Source organism: Notamacropus eugenii, chromosome 1 (genome assembly GCF_028372415.1).
Source record: "Notamacropus eugenii isolate mMacEug1 chromosome 1, mMacEug1.pri_v2, whole genome shotgun sequence".
NCBI classification, from domain to species: domain Eukaryota; kingdom Metazoa; phylum Chordata; class Mammalia; order Diprotodontia; family Macropodidae; genus Notamacropus; species Notamacropus eugenii.
The window spans coordinates 472,478,230-472,494,931 of NC_092872.1; the positions used below are offsets into that span (position 1 = coordinate 472,478,230).

At 36.5% G+C, this 16,702-nt stretch overlaps 1 protein-coding gene across 2 annotated transcripts in view; it reads right to left on the reverse strand.

The window, feature by feature from the left end:
* Nucleotides 1-13,270, reverse strand: part of LOC140519350 (liver carboxylesterase 1-like) — a 77,237-nt gene extending 63,967 nt beyond the window's left edge. Inside the window, exon 1 of one of the 2 annotated variants that reach the window (XM_072632257.1) lies at nucleotides 12,990-13,270. In XM_072632257.1, the coding sequence (XP_072488358.1) occupies nucleotides 12,990-13,068 (79 nt within the window). In that variant the 5' untranslated portion in view covers nucleotides 13,069-13,270. The remainder of the gene's footprint in view (nucleotides 1-12,989) is intronic. The other variant, XM_072632256.1, reaches the window with a different exon arrangement.
* Between the last annotated feature and the right edge of the window lie 3,432 nt (nucleotides 13,271-16,702).

Consider the following 16,702-nt stretch of genomic DNA (forward strand, 5'->3'; position numbering starts at 1 on the left):
TTAATTTTTGAACCATTGGGACTTAGGGGGTTCTTTCAATCATAAGGCCTTAGATAGCTATCCCCAAGTTACATTTATTTTGTGGGTCATAAAAGTCACCAAACCATAGTTCATGAATCCCTATATACATATATACATACACACACATACACACACACACACACACACATTTCACTCATTAGTTACAAGATATAATTAGTTACAAGCAAAGGCTTTTAATAATATAATAATAATGAAAAAAACAGAACATGTCTTCCATAAACCTGGAAGTCATTCTCACATAGATGTACATCTTACCCACGGAAAGAATAAATGTTCATAGATATCATGAAGAGAGAAAACATGTGTCCAGGGTATGGAGAACTTATGTCTCTAATGCTGCACTTCCACTGATGCATCCGGTAATATTGTCCCACATCTCTGTTGAGCCTTTTCTCCATGGGAGAAAATCTTCCCCATTGCTAATGTTCTTCATTTATGCAAATAACTTTAGGGTCAACTGACAGTTTATTATCTACTGCAGATGTTGGCTTGAGTAATCTCTTCTTTGCAGGGGCCACAGCTCTGTCAATGAGCTCTTTCAGCTACCTTGACCATCCACTGTATCTGTGAAAGTCAATAAGTCTCTCCATTTCAGGAAAGGGCTTCACTTCTCTTTAGTCATCAGTTTTAGACCATGGCCATGAAGTTCTTAACTAGGTTGTTCACAGAAGTGAGGCAGCTGCCTAGTCTCAGATCAAATTTGTTGTTGTTGTTTTAACACTCCTCTTCTACCTTCACTCATTCCCACAGTTCAATTTTCATCTGATATAATGACAAGTCAATTTTGATGTTAATTTCTTGTCACATTCCCTTCTCTAAAATAATTATTTTTAGTGTTTGCCTTCCTCAAACTGAAAAAAAGAATCTGAGTGAAATTCTGGTAAAGAAACTGTTTTTGACCATTTTCTACAATGCTCCTCTATTTTATGTAAATAACATAGGCACAGCTGCTTGGAGAAGGATGAAAACACTGGGAATCTCAACCCTACTTCTCAAAGAAATCATAGCCTATTCGGTCAATACATGTACATTAAGCACAGTAATTCTCAAATGTTACTTTTCATAACCTCCACCTCTCTCATAAGTAACATTATTTGGAAATCACACAGACAATGTAAGAGGTGCTATCTTCTCTAATATTTTTTGTTCAGGAGATAACTTGGATGCAGAAGTAAACTTTATAACTTATTTCTAAAATCATCGTGAGGAAGTTTCACTTTCTAAAGCCGTTGCACTCTTTTGTAGTTTTACTTATATTTTATATATTATTTAAAAGATATTTTTCAAAATGTTATTGTATTAGAAAGTTATTGTTTGAGACAAAAAGAAACTCAAGCTAAATGAGCAGTTATAATGAGTGCCCCTTTAATTTGATTGGAAATGAGTCCAAGGACAGGGGAGGTCAGGGACAAAAGATGAGGTCCAGATCACTACTTGTTGAAGCTGAGTGTGTTAGTTCTACTGACTCCTATTCACATCCTACTGAGGAGCCTTCTCCAAGACATCACCCCTGCCATATCATGGCAAGTTGATATCAGCTCTTTCCAGATTGTTTCAGGTATGTAAGTAACTCTTATAGTCATCAATATTAATGCCAATGATGGCTTTACTAAACTCATTGTCCATCAATAAGGGCCTTGATGCATGGGACAAATGGATTTTTGTCCTAGGGCAATATTTAAGAAAGAAGTATCCCTCTTTCCCAAAATCATTACTATCCCTATACTTCCTCTCCATTTGTGGTCTTTCTCATATATGAAATCACCTCTGGATTGCTAAGACCAGAGTCACAGCACTGTAGTCCTTTTTTTGAGTCTGTCGTCAATCCCAAATGCATTTGGAATTAAATGTCAAACTTACATGCCAAGTAAGAGTATTTATATTTCATCCTTGAGGTAATGGTGAGTGAATCATTCTATCAATCATTATGTCTTAGACACCATGTGACACAATGCAACAAGATACTGTCATTCTTACTATTCATCATACAGATCATTCAGTCTCCATGTTTTGGAATTTGTCCCCTTTCATGCCCACAATACCTTTATTCCTAACCTCTGTCTCATAAAATCCCTAGTTTTCTTTATGGGTAAAATCAGTTGTGTCTTTCTTCATGAAGGCTTTCCTGTTCTCCCTAGTTACTAGCACCTTCCTCCCAAATTATCTTATATCTAATTTTGTAAACACCTGTAAATATACATATTAGCTATCCAGGCTAGATTGTAAACTTCTTGAAGGCAACTTCTCTTATGTTTTTGCATTTGTATTCCTAGAACTTAATACAATCCTTGGTTCATAAAAAGCCTTTAATAAATGATTTTAGTTTGACTGAACCAATCGATGGATATCTAAATGAACTGATTTTTTAAAGAAAATGGAATGTCATTCAATCACCTTTTGTAGCATCTAAAACAATTAAGTGCAGTAGAGAGAACACAGGGCCTGGAGTTCCAGATTTTGCCAAGAAAACCCCAAATAAGGTCACTAAGAATCAATCCTCACCAGAACAACTCAAGAAAAACAAGAAAAAATAAAATCAGTGAATCATAGTCTATTTGTGTAAATAAAAATATTTCAAGATTGTAGTTTTAGCTTTATTCTCACATATCCTTTTCCCTTCCTTTCATTTATGATTTGGAAGAGATGCTAGCATATATATATATATAAAATATACATATATGTGTGTGTATACATATATATGTAAATATACAAACACACACATATATATGTATATGTATATATATGTTTACATACATACATATGCATATATATGTATATATAGAGTCTGCCAGAGGAAGTCTTTGGGAATAGATTGTCCTGCGAGAATTATGGGGGATCTCTCTCTTAATAATTGCTGTCAAAATTCTTGCTAGTGTCTTCTTTAATAGGCTGATCCTTCACCCGGAAGATGATCATATACCTGAGAACCAGTGAAGCTTCAGAAAGGGCCGAGGAATAGTCGATATGATGTTTGCTGCCCAACAACTCCAGGAGAAATGCCAGGAGCAAAACAGAGGTCTGTACACAACATTGGTACATCTGACTAAGGCCTTTGTCATGAGAACTTATGGAAAATTATGTCAAAATTTGGTTGCTTGGAGAAGTCCATCAATATTGTATTTCAATTTCTGGATAATGGATAATGTTCTTGCATCTTTCCAGTCACGAATGGAGTGAAACAGGGCTGTGAGCTTGCTCCCATGCTTTTTAACATGGTGTTTTCAGCCATGTTGACAAATGCTTTCAATGAGGATAAGCATGGCATCAGGATCAACTACTGTACCGATGGTAAGTTCTTCAATTTGAAAAGGCTACAACCCACAACCAAAGTGGAGGGAGTGTTGATGCATGATTTTCTGTTTGTAGATGATTGTGCACTCAATGCAGCCTCTGAAGTTGAGATGTAACAAAGTATGGATCAATTCCCTGACGCCTGTGCTAATTTTGGCCTAATAATTAACACTAAGAAAACATAGGTGCTCCATCAGCCACCACCACACCATCCATATGTGGAACCATCAATTAGAACAAATGGAGAAGTTTTGAATGCTGTGGGTTAGTTCACTTACCTTGGTAGCGTACTTTCCAGGGATGTACACTTTGACAATGAGGTTGATGCACACATTGCCAGAGCTAGCTCAGTGTTTGGGAGGCTCCAAAGAAACATTTGAGAGAGAAGAGTTGAAGGTCTACAGAGCCATTGTGCTGACGTCATTGTTATATGCTTGTGAAACATGGACAGTCTGCCAACACCATGCCAGGAAACTGAATCACTTCCATTTGAAGGAAGATTCTGAGGATCACCTGGCAGAATGTTACCAGACACTGAAGTCCTTGGTCAAGCTGAACTGCCAAGTATTCAAACTATGCTTCAGAGAGTGCCACTCTGATGGGTTGGCCATGTTGTTCTAATGCAAAATGTACACATGCCAAAATAAAAGAGACTATTTTAAGGAGAACTTGCATGGGGCAGGCAATCACATGGTGGCCAGAAAAAGTGATATAAGGATACTATCAAAGTCTCTCTCAAAAACTTTGGATTTGACTGTGAAACATGGGTGACACTGGCACAGGACTGCTCAGCATGGCATGCCCACATCAGAGAGGATGCTGCGTTCTTTGAGTAAAGCAGAATCGAGACAGCACAAAGTAAACTCAGGATGCAAAAATGTGGGATATCCACCCCCAAAATTCATACAGACTATCTGTGTCCAACCTGTGGTAGAGCATTCTGAGCTCATTTTGGTCTGATCAGCCACAGTTGGACACACTGAGGTTTCATTTTATCCTGGTGATGTCATTTTGGTCCTCTTCGAAGTTGAAGGACAACAACTATATATATATAGTCCAATCCAGGTCACTAAATGGAATCCTCATTACATTAGCTGGAAAAAAAAAAAGTCATCCAGCCACTACTGGAAGAGATTCGGTGGAGGTCCTGGGGTAGTAAACTCCATTTTTGAAAAGTTATTATTTTAAGTATACTCTTCTAAAATTCTTTTCTGTATTTCCATCAAGTAGAGGGCAAGAACAAGGAATAGTGAGGTAGTAAAATTTGGTAAGAACATCTTTGGGCTAGCAGCTATCTTTTGAGATAGCAGCGCTAGGTTTGAGTTCTTGCTCTGATAATAGAAAAGCAGTTTAATCTATCTATCTCATTCAGATAAACTGATGATTTACCCATGGTCACTTAGCTACTTAGATGAAGGATTCGAACCCATATTGTCTCATCACACCCAAAATGTTATCCACTATAGCATATATCTATATATGGATATACAGATAAGTACACATACATATGTATGTGTATGTGTGTATATTCAAATATATACAAATAAATACATACGCGCATATGTCTATGTAAAGTCATTCAATCAACAAGTCAATGTGTCAATAAGCATTTGCTAAGTGCCTACAATGTGTCAAACCTGTGCTAAGTGTTAGAAGTATAAAGACAGGCAAAAAAAAAAATCCTTGCTATCAAACAATTCATAGTTTAGTGGGAGACATAACATGAAAGCAGCTATGTACCCAAAAAAAAGATAGATGATACATGGATAGATAGATAGATACATAGATAGATAGATAGATAGATAGATAGATAGATAGATACATAGATACATAGATACATAGATACATAGATACATAGATACATAGATAGATAGATACATAGATAGATAGATAGATAGATAGATAGATAGATAGATAGATAGATAGATAGATAGATAGATAGATAGATAGATGGAATAAATATGTGGAGATAATCAACAAATGGAAGGTATCAACATTAAGACAATCTGAAAAGGCTTTTTGTAGATGATTAGATTTTACTTGGGAGTTGAAGGAAGCTAGTAGGAAGAGGCAGAGAGGGAAAGATTTCCAGACATGGATGACAAACACTGAAAGTTACTGGAGTTGTAAAATCGAGAGTCTCATAACAGCAAACAGAAAGGAGGCCAAGGTTACTGAATTTCAGAGTATTGGAGGCAGGGGGTGAAGGGAAGTAAGATGTAAGAAAACAGGAAAGTGGGATGGGTGAAGCTTATAGAATGCTTAGAATGCCAAACAAATGATTTTATATTTAATCCTGGAAATGGTAGGGAGCCACTTGAATTTATTGAGTAAGAGAGCGATGCTTCTATGTATCTATGTTTCAAAAAGATCTATATGACAACTGAGTGGAAAACAGAATGAAGTAAGGAGACATTTGAGAAATGCAGAGCAAAAAGAAGGTCATAGTAATAGTCCAGAGATGAGGTGATGAAGATCCATACCAGGATGGCAGCAGTGTCAAAGATGAGATGAGAAAACAGATGAGATGAGAAGACAGATATTGTGAAGGTAGAAACAAATGAACTTAGCAGCTGATTAGATATGGGGAAAGTAAATGAGGAGAAGATGAAGATGGCACTGAGGTTTTGAGTTTAGGTGACTGGGAGAATGACAGTGCCTTTTACCTACCAGGAAAATTAGAGATAGCGGAGGTCTTGGGGAAAACTAATAAGTTCAGTGTTGTACATACTGAGTTTAAGATGTCTATGCTACATCCTATTAGAGATAGCCAATAGGCAAATGAATATGTGACATTGTAGGTCAAGAGAGGCAAGGACCGGATAACTGAAGAGTTGGATCTGAGAATCATCAGCCTAGAAATGACAATTGGATCACTATAACTGACGAGATCACCAAGCAAAATAGTTGTGTTTGTCCTCCATTCTTGAAGAGGACCATGACATCATGATGATGACCTGACTTGCAGTTGACTTTGATTTGAGTGAAGGAAGGCTGTGCAAGGTCACCATCCTCACTTTGTCCTCCAGAGCCACCTGGGTCAAGGGACCTGATATTCATCAGGATGACTGGGGATGAACCAGAATACAATGTGAGACCCTTGCAATTTTAGGCTAAGGTCTTATCATATTCTCACTTTGTATAAGATGCACCATTTCAATAAATAGACCACATTAAGTAGTTGCTGAAGGGATGGCCCCCTTAAAAAAATCAAACTGTGAGGGGAAGACCTTCAGAGTTCCTGGGTAAAAGAGAAACAGTAGCTTATAAGTATTTACATTCACTCTGTGCTATGTGGGCAGGGACCTGTTGTCCAACTTATGAGATCCAGAGTAAATTGGGATTAAGACTTGGTCTTTGAGCAAAAAATCTAGCCAGTAAACCCAAAGGAGTAGAGCACCCAGGATAGAGAGGAGAGCAGAGGAGAGGGGAAGGTAAAGGAGGGGAGGAGCCAAACAAACAAACAAAATTAAAACAGAAAAAGTGGAAATAAGACTTCTCTGGATTTGGTGAATTAATTTGGGTAAAATTGTGATTTTTATTATGTTAGCTAAGCAACCGATAGTATTCTAATTATTTAAATCTGACAGTATTTGTGTGAAAAAGTGTTTTGTAATTGTGTTCATATAGTTTCTGGGTTTGTTTTTGCAAGTAAACTCCCAAATATTTTATAATGTCTTTGGGAACTTTAAATGTAATTTTTCTTTCTATCTCTTGATGTTGGGCTTTGTTAGTAATATATAGAAATGCCAATAATTTGTGCATTTATGTCCTGCAACTTTGTTAAATTTATTATTTCAAGTAATTTTTTGCTGTATTCTCTGTGATTTTCTAAGTACACCATTATATCATTTGCAATGAGTGATAGTTTCATTTCTTCCTTGTCTATTCTAATTCCTTCAAAGGAGTCATTTTTCATTTGATAGTTTGTCAAAGGATATAAATAGATAGTTTTTAGAGGAAGAAAGCTAAACTATCAATAGCTACATTTTAAAAACTGTTCTAATTCACTACTATTTAAAGAAATGCACATTAAAACAAATATGAGGTACTACTTCACATCAATCAATTGGTAAAGTCTATTCAAAAGGAAAATTATGCATTCTAGAGTGGCTTTGGGAAAACAGATAATGTAATGTACCACTGGTAAAGCTATAAGCTAGTCCAGCATTCTAGAAGCAATTTGGAATGGTGCCCTAAAATATTATTAAATTTCATATACTCTTTAACCCAAAGAAATCCACTACTACATCTGTACCACAAAAGGATCAAAAAATGTGGGGGAAGAAAATATTTGTAGCACCTCTTCTCATGGTAGCAAAGATTTGGAAATTAAAGGGTGCCCATCAACTGGGAACAATGGAGCAAATTATTGCGTGTGAATGTGATGGAATACTATTGTCCTATAAGAAATGATGAAGATTATGCTTTCAAAGGAAACTGAGAAGATATATAGTGAGTAGAACCAGGAGAATAATATTAAATAATGATATTGTAATGACAAACAACTTTGAAAGACTTAGAAATTTTCATCAACACAAGGTCCAAAGACAACTCTAGAGAACTATGATAAAATATGTTATCCACTTTTTGACTGAGAGATGGTTGACTCAGACTAAAATGAGGCATTTTTGTTTGTTTATTTTGGCCATAACTAATGCAAGAATTTGTTTAGCTTGGCTATAGATATTTGTAACGGGTTTCACTTGTTTTTCCTTTTTCAGTCAAGAGTAGGTTTGGAATGTCATAGCCAAGTTTCAAAACTCACAGGTTAAAGAGAAAATATTGCAAGCAACAAGAAAAATATTGAATACTGTGGAAATACAATCATGATTTCACAAGACCTAGCTAGTAGCTTCTACAATAAAAGACCATATGTCTTGGAACATTATATTTCGAAAAACAAAAGAGCTGAGGTTGTGACCAAGAATAACTTACTCAACAAAGTTAAATATAATCCTTAATGAAAAAAATGGGTATTTGACAAACTGAAAGACTTCCAGGTATTTCTGACAAGAAGACCAGTACTCAGTGGAAAATGTGATGTAAAAGATCCAGAAGAAAAATACAAGGAATACATCAAAAACTAATTATAAGAGACTTATTAAGGTCAAACTCTTAATTTTTATGCCTGAAAAATGTAATCAACATTCTTAAAACTGTCATCAGTACTGGGATAATTTGAAAGAAGGGTTGGAGCTGAGCTGTGTATGATAGGATAATTTTAAATAACAAAACTGGATAGTAAAAGTGAAAAGGAACAATTATCTCACAAAACTGAAGCATGAAACAATTGTGTTCATCTTTCATTTTTGAAGAGGAGCATGAAAGGAAGAACTAATGCAGAAGAAATATGTGGAGATGGAGGGCTGTTAATGTTGGAACCTTACTCTACTTAGATCTGAGTTGAAGAAGAAGCAACATCTGGAGAAGTGTAGAAGACTTCTGGACTTGTAGAGAGGTGTTAGGATTGTTGCAAAGGTGGGAAGAGGGACTTTTAGAATGATGTGTAGATTCAGATTTAGGAGGGTAGGGAAAAGAATAAGGGAGGAACTTTTAGAGAGTTAGGTGTAGAATAAGGAATAGGAGGATAAGGGGAAATGATACAGTAACGGATAATATAAAAAAATGAGTCTGAAAATAACAATAGTGAGTAAAAATAAGATAGAGGGGAATACATGTGAGATGAACCCATCCATGAAATGGAAACAGATAGCAAAATGGATTAAAAATTGGAAACCAACAATATGTTGTTTACAAGAAACACATCTAAGAATGAAATTTAAAATGTAAAGTTGGAGTAGAATTTATCATGCTTCAACTGTTGCCAAAAAAAAAAAAAAAAAGCTAGGGGTAGCAAGCACAATCTTAGACAAAATTATGGCTAAAATAGATTTAATTAATAGGGATGAACAGGGTAACTACATTTTGTAGGGTTCCTTTGAAAGCATGATCTTCATCATTTCTTATAGCACAATAGTATTCCATCACATTCACATGCAAACTACACTTTGATAAAAGAAGATGGCACTTTGGGTCAGAGAACAGCATTTAGGAAGTGTCAGAACTTTCTTAACTTATGCCCTTTCCTTGAAAATATACTATAGACAACAAAGCATTGTCAATCTTGAATCTACATGCACCAAATATCATAGGATCTATACATGCTTCTACTTATCAGTTGTTTCTCTGAATGCAGATGATGGCCTCCTTCTTGTGTCCCTTGTCATTAATTTGTGTATTCATAATAGTCAAAATTACTTATTCACTCAAAGTTCTTGTTAAAGCAGTATTCCTGTTACTGTACACAATATTCTTAGTTCTGCTCATTTTGCTATCTATTATTTTGTGCAAGTCTGTCCATGTTTTTCTAAGATCCTCAAGCTCCTCATTTCTTATAGCATGCTATTCACTTGCTATTCCATCACAATAATAATATGGATGCTATTCCATCACAATAATATATCACAAGTTGTTCAGTCCTTATAGCAATACAATGATCCAAGACAATTCTGAAGGACTTATGGTGAAAAATGTTCACATTTCCAGAGGGCGTGGGGACAACTGATGGAGTGTGAATGAGACTGAAGTATACTTCTTATTTATTTTTCTCTTTCTCTTTTTTTCTTTGGAGGGGATATTCTGTGTCTTCTTTTGCAACATGGCTAATATGGAGATGTTTTTTTTTTTCCCCAGGACTGCACATATCATATTGGAAATTGAGGGAATGCTGATGAATTGGGGAATGGTTGAATCTTATGGTCTATAATTTCAATGGAACGCTATTGTGCTATGAGAATGATGACCAGGAAAAAAATGAAAAGACTTAAATGAACTCATGCAAAGAGAAATGAGCAGAACCAGGAGAACACCACACATTGTAACAGAAATATTATAATGATGTGGTCTGTTGTGAAAAACTGAGCTACTCTGATGAAGACAATTCAAAATATTTCTTAAGAAGACATGAAGAAAGACATTACCTCCCAGGGAAGGGGGGGGGGGGGCAAAAACAAAACAAAGCAAAACGAAACAAAACAAAACAAAAGAAAAAACTGATGAATTATGAATGCTGATTGAAGTACACTTTTTTTACACTTTATTTCCCTTGGGTTTTTTGATCTATGTTTTCTTTTGCAATATGGCTAATATGGAAATATATTTTGCATGACTTCGCATATGTAATTGATATCAAATTGCTTGACTTCTCGTGTAAGGGGGACCATGGGGAAAGAGAAAGAGAATTGGACTTCAAAAATTTTAAATGAATGTTCAAAAACTTTACATATAATTGAGAAATAGTTATAAATAAAATATATTGAAAAAATATCACTTTATTTTTTCATACTGCAATCTAACAGCTTCAGAAAAACCTCTGGCTGGCCTTTGCATAAGGTCTTTCTCTGGTCTCTGGATCTGGAGTTCATCAGAGCTCCACCCTAGACCGACACCTTCTGCTCCTTGGATGCTATTCCCTCTTGCTGAACTCCTGCTTCTATCAATTTTGAAGATTATAGGATCTCTCTTACCTAAGACATTTCTGCAGTTTCTGGTCTTGGACTGTTAATGTTGAGCAATACAAAGCCTGGAGCTCTAAAAGGGGTTGGCCTGGAAATACTTTTGATTTTACTTAAGATGGGTTTCATTCTCCAAAATCAGACATTTATTGACTACATCTGTATTTAAAAAAACAAAACAAAACAAAGCAAAACACAAGAAAGAAGGAAAACGGCCAAGGTAGAGGAACTTAAGGCATACATGGAAGGAAACAGAACAAAAACATTTTCTTTTCTTTTTTTGCTTGTTCAGTTGTTTTTGTCTGCTTCATTAAAGACTATGGGTTTTCTGTAAAATTTTGGTGTCTTGTTGATTATTAAATTTATAATTAAAAAATAAGACTCTTCAGAGATCTTTTTTTGCTAGCCTATACCTTAAACATTTCTTTGCTTTTCTGTTCCCATTAGTTCTGACTCCAGGACCAATAAAGTCATAAAATCATAAAATGTATAGTGTGAGAGACCTTTGGGATCATGATTTCTAATTCCCTCATGATACAAAAGATGGCACTTTGGATCAGAAAATAGCATTTTAGTAGTGTCAGAACTTTCTTAACTTATGCTGCTTCCTTGAAAATGTTTAAAGGTTTCTAGTCCTGGCCAGAAGATTTTCTCTTAGCTGATCTCCTCCTAGAACACCAAATGCATTCTCCTCAGCATTGATTCTTCCATTCTCTCCCTGAGAACCTTATACACAGATCTGGAAAGGACCAAGTTGATTGACTGGTCCAACAACTTCCTTTCAGAGGGCCTCATACACCCTTATTTCCTCTTTCCCAAAGAAAGTGGCAGATAGCTTAGTTGAACTGAAAACTGGCAGGAATGGACTCTGTTCTACCTCCCTAACCTCCAACTCTGAATCTGTTTCCATGCATACTAATACACAAATTGAAGAACCAAATTAGATAAAAGAGAAGCACAAAACTCAGATAAGCAAATGACAAGTTTCTTTTTCATATGAGTTCTCTAGGCAGTTATTTCAGTTTTACATATTTGTTCTAAGCAGAAAGTTTACATATTTATTCTAAGCAGAAAGTTTTACATTTAAGACCTGTCTATGGTAGACCCCTAAATTCCCACTCATTCATCCTACTCTAAGTCTTCCTGGGCCAATGATTTGACCATGGGAGGAAGCTTGTAGGTTCTCAGCAGGAATCTCTCCTAGCACTGTTCCTAATGTCCTCTTCTCCTTTCTACCAATTAACATTGATTCTCTCCCTTCTCTGGACTCCTTGGCCTTATTGAGCAAGACCACATGTCCTTCAAGTTCCCAATCCTTTAATATAATTAAACAGTATAGTCCACACACACACACACACACACACACACACACACACACACACACACACAGAGTTTTTGAAATGGCTTCTGGATAGAGTCAGCATGGATTAGTACTAAAAAGGCTATAAATGGAGCACCTGGTTTCTAGTTCACTCTCTGCAACTGACTTGACCTTCCCTTTACTTTCTGTTGGCTTTAGTTCTCACTATAAAATAAGAATGTTGAAATACATTATCTCTGAGATGCTTTCCAATCGTGACATTCCAGAATTTCAATTATCTAAATTAAGGGCATTTTTATAATTTTGTCTTGAAAGAGCTGAAAAATTGCTGAAATATTTCCATTTCATAGTCTTAGACCCATTGTCTTTAAACAGAGAATATTTTGATTTTCCCTTTTTTGGTTATTGTTTTAAGTGACTTTAATCCTGACAAGACAAATCCATTGCGGCTGCTCTAAGTGAGACATGCTGGAATTCAGGAGCCAGCCCACAGTGTCAATTCCCTTTACCCGCTGCAGAATTCATAAAATCAGCATCTTATTTCAATGGAAAAGCACAGAAAAGTCAGTTCAAGATATGGAACTCTTTCAGAAAGACCAGTCTTTATATAGCTGAAATGATCAGTTTGGTACCCATTTTTGTATATTGAAATATGTATGATTATTAATAATAAAATCCTTTAAAATATTAATTAAAAAAATTAACCAGGCATTGCTGACTTTTTTGTGTCAATACCACTAAGAATTCCAAGTAGCTCTTTTTCTTTTCTTTTTGGAAGGGGAAATAAATTAAAACAAAATCAAAACCCCAAATCTTACCCCATGTGGTAAACACAATAATGGAGCAGAGAACCAGGGAAATCAGCCATATGTTGTTGAGAGCAGTTCTTTGACACATGTCTGGTGCAGGAATCTGTGCTGTCCTAAAGGCTGAGGTTGCTTCTGTGCTTCACAGCTATAATCTGAATGAGTGACTAACCCCTGTGCTGGATCATAGAAATGCCAAGTCAGGGAAACACCAGCGAGAAATTAGTCTTCAAATTTTACCCTAGTGAGAGCCAAGATTGGTGTCTTGATCCTCCACCCACAAATCACTAATCCTTTTCATTCAAGCGACCCTAATCATAATGTGCTTTTATGACAAAACTAAATACCCACATCAGCAGTGTTACATAAGGTGTACTTTAACCCTGAAAGAAGTTTGAATTTACTATCTTCAGTATACACAATGTCAGTTATGCAGCTTAGTATGAGGTCCAGTGGGCAAACTATGGGCTTAAAAAGGACTGCATTGACTGCCAGACCCCACTGGCTTTCTGGGTGACCTTGAAGGACTCTCATCTTTTTGTCATTTTTGGTTTTTCATCAGTGCAAAAATCATGAAGCAATCTAGTTTCTTAGAGAAAAGAAATATCTTTTTTTCTCTAAAATGCCTTTATCAAGGCATATTAAATGCTGATTGAAGACTAAGTAGGATCAAGGAAGAAAACAGAAGAGCAAGTGTGTAACTTTGAGAATGGAAAAATTTATTAGGGTAAAACACTCAAAGAAGGAAAATAATTACAAATAACAACAGAATTAAATAATTCACATTTCTCAACTATTTTAAAGTTTCCAAATCACTTTCCCCAAAACTCCTTAATACAGATAGGGCAAGTACTATTTTTATTCATTTTTTTCAGATGAAGAAACTGGCTATTTCAGAAGCTTTCATTTACTCAAATTAATATAGGAAGTAGCAGATAAAGGACTTGAATTTCCAGGTCTCATGACTTGAAATCAAGTTCTCTTTCCATTATTCCAACATACAGCCAGATTAACAGAAAAATCTGAAGTTAATTTGGAGGGCAGCTCAACTTCCCCTTTGGTCCCTTTAGCCTTTCTTGTGACATCTGATGACCACAATGGTCTGGAATCTTTTCATGCTACTCACCTGACCTTTCCTCACAGTCCTGTCCTCTTCAGATTGCCAGAGGAAGAACACTCTGCTAGGGGCTTTGTGGAGAAAGTGTGGAACAAAATTCAGTCTTTATCTTTAATCTCCCTAACCCCCAATTATCCATCCTATCTTCCTTCACAATACAGCTCAGTTGCCATCTCCTATGTAAGAACTTTTGTTATCCCTCAGGTTCTTAATACTCTCATCTTCTAGAAGTTACTTGGTATTATTTTGTAATTTAATGCTTCCTTCCCTATGTACGTTATATTTATCTATTTTGGAGAATAATTTTTGCAGTGTTAATATTTTTTCTTTAAAGTTTTGATAGGAGGAGCCAAGATGGTGGAGTAGAAAGATAGACATACGCTAGCTCCGAACCCACAGCCCATAAAATACCTGTAAAGAAGAACTCCCAACAAATTCTAGAGCAGCAGAAGCCACAGAACAATGGAGCAGAGGAGATTTCTGTTCCAGAGAGACATGAAAAACTAAAAAAAAAGGTCTGTCATGCACAAGACCCAGAACAGAGCTCAGCCCTGCCTTGACCACATGGCACCTAGAGGAGGAGATCCCAGCAGGCTTCAGGGGCAGAATCTCCGGCAACCACGCAGGTCCCTCCACCCATAGGCGGCACAGGTCAGTGAGAGGGTCTTTTGGGCTAGCGAAGAGGGGAGCAGGGTGTCCCCATAACTCAGGCCCCCTCAGGAGACAGCAGTGGAGGCAGCAGTGGACAAAGGCTCCCAAAGCAGGAGCCTGCTTTTAAAGGATCCAATTTTAAAGGTCTCCTTTTAAAAATAAAATAAAACCCTTGAGGAAACTGAGTACCTTGTGGTGGCCCTGCCCCAACCTGAGTACCTGAACTTAATCTCAAACTGAATAGCAGCCCCTCCCTGACCCAAAGCCCTGAGGCTGGGAAGCAGCATTTGAATCTCAGCTCCCTAGCGCTAGCTGGGGGGAACTGGAGGCAAGGTAGATGTGGAGAGGAAACTCATAAGTCAAGGAACTGGCTGGGAAAATGCCCAGAAAAAGGAAAAAAAAAAGAGACCATGGAAGGTTACTCTCTTGGGGAACAGGTATCTCCCCCCATCCCTTCAGATAAGGAAGAACAAGGCATACTGTCAGAAGAAGTCAAGGGCCCTCCCTCCAAAGGGGACTTAAACTTGACTCAGGAAACAGAAGATCTCAAAAAACAAGTTAGCAGCTTACTAAAGGAGAACCAAAAAAATGCTGAGGAAAATATTAGCTTTAAAAAGAGTCTAACTCAATTGGAAAAAGAGGTCCAAAATGCCAATGAGGAGAAGGAAGTTTTAAAAAGCAGAATTAGCCAAATGGAGGAGAAGTTTCACAAGTTCACTGAACAAAATAATTCATTGAAAGAGATAATTGAGTCCAGGGAAAAGAGACTATAAGTTAAATCAAGAAGTTAGTAAACAAAACCAAAAAAAAGCAGAATTAGGCAAATGGAAAAGGAGGTCCAAACATTCACTGAAGAAAATAGTTCTTTAAAAATTAGAATGGAACAGATGGAGGCTAATGACTTCATGAGAAACCAAAAAATCACAAAACAAAACCAAATGAAAGAAAAAAATGGAAGATAATGTGAAATATCTCACTGGAAAAACAACTGACCTGGAAAATAGATCCAGGAGACACAATTTAAAAATTATGGGATTACCTGAAAGCCATGATCAAAAAAAGAGCCTAGATATCATCTTTCATGAAATTGTCAAGGAAAACTGACCTGAGATTCTAGAACCAGAGGGCAAAATCAATATTGAAATAATCCACCCATCACCTCCTGAAAGAGATCCAAAAAGAGAAACTCTTAGGAACATTTTGGCCAAATTCGAGAGTTCCCAGGTCAAGGAGAAAATATTGCAAGCAGCTAGAAAGAAACAATTCAAGTATCGTGGAAATACAATCAGGATAACACAACATCTAGCAGCTTCTACATTAAGGGATCAAAAGGTGTGGAATATGGTATTCCAGAAGTCAAACGAAGTAGGACTAAAACCAAGAATCACCTACCCAGCAAAACTGAGTATAATACTTCAAGGGAAAAAATTGTCTTTCAATGAAATAGAGGGCTTTCAAGCATTCTTGATGAAAAGACCAGAGCTGAAAAAAAAATTTGACTTTCAAACACAAGAACGAAGAGAAGCATGAAAAGCTAAGCAGGAAAGAGAAGTTATAAGGGACTTACTAAAGTTGAACTGTTTACATTCCTGTATGGAAAGACAATATTTGTAACTCTTGAAACTTTTCAGTATCTGTGTAGTTGGTGGGATTACATACACACACACACACACACAAACACACACAAACACACACACAGAGCACAGAGTGAATTGAATAGAACGGGATCATATCTTAAAGAAATGAAATTAAGGGATGATAGAGAAATATATTGGTAGGAGAAAGGGAGAAATGGAATGTGGCAAATTATCTCTCATAAAAGAGGCAAGCAAAAGACTTTTCAGTGGAGGGAAAAAGAGGGGAGGTGAGAGAAAAAATGAAGCTTACTCTCATCACATTCGACTAAATGAAGGAATAAAATGCACACTCATTTTGGTATGAAAACCTATCTTACAAT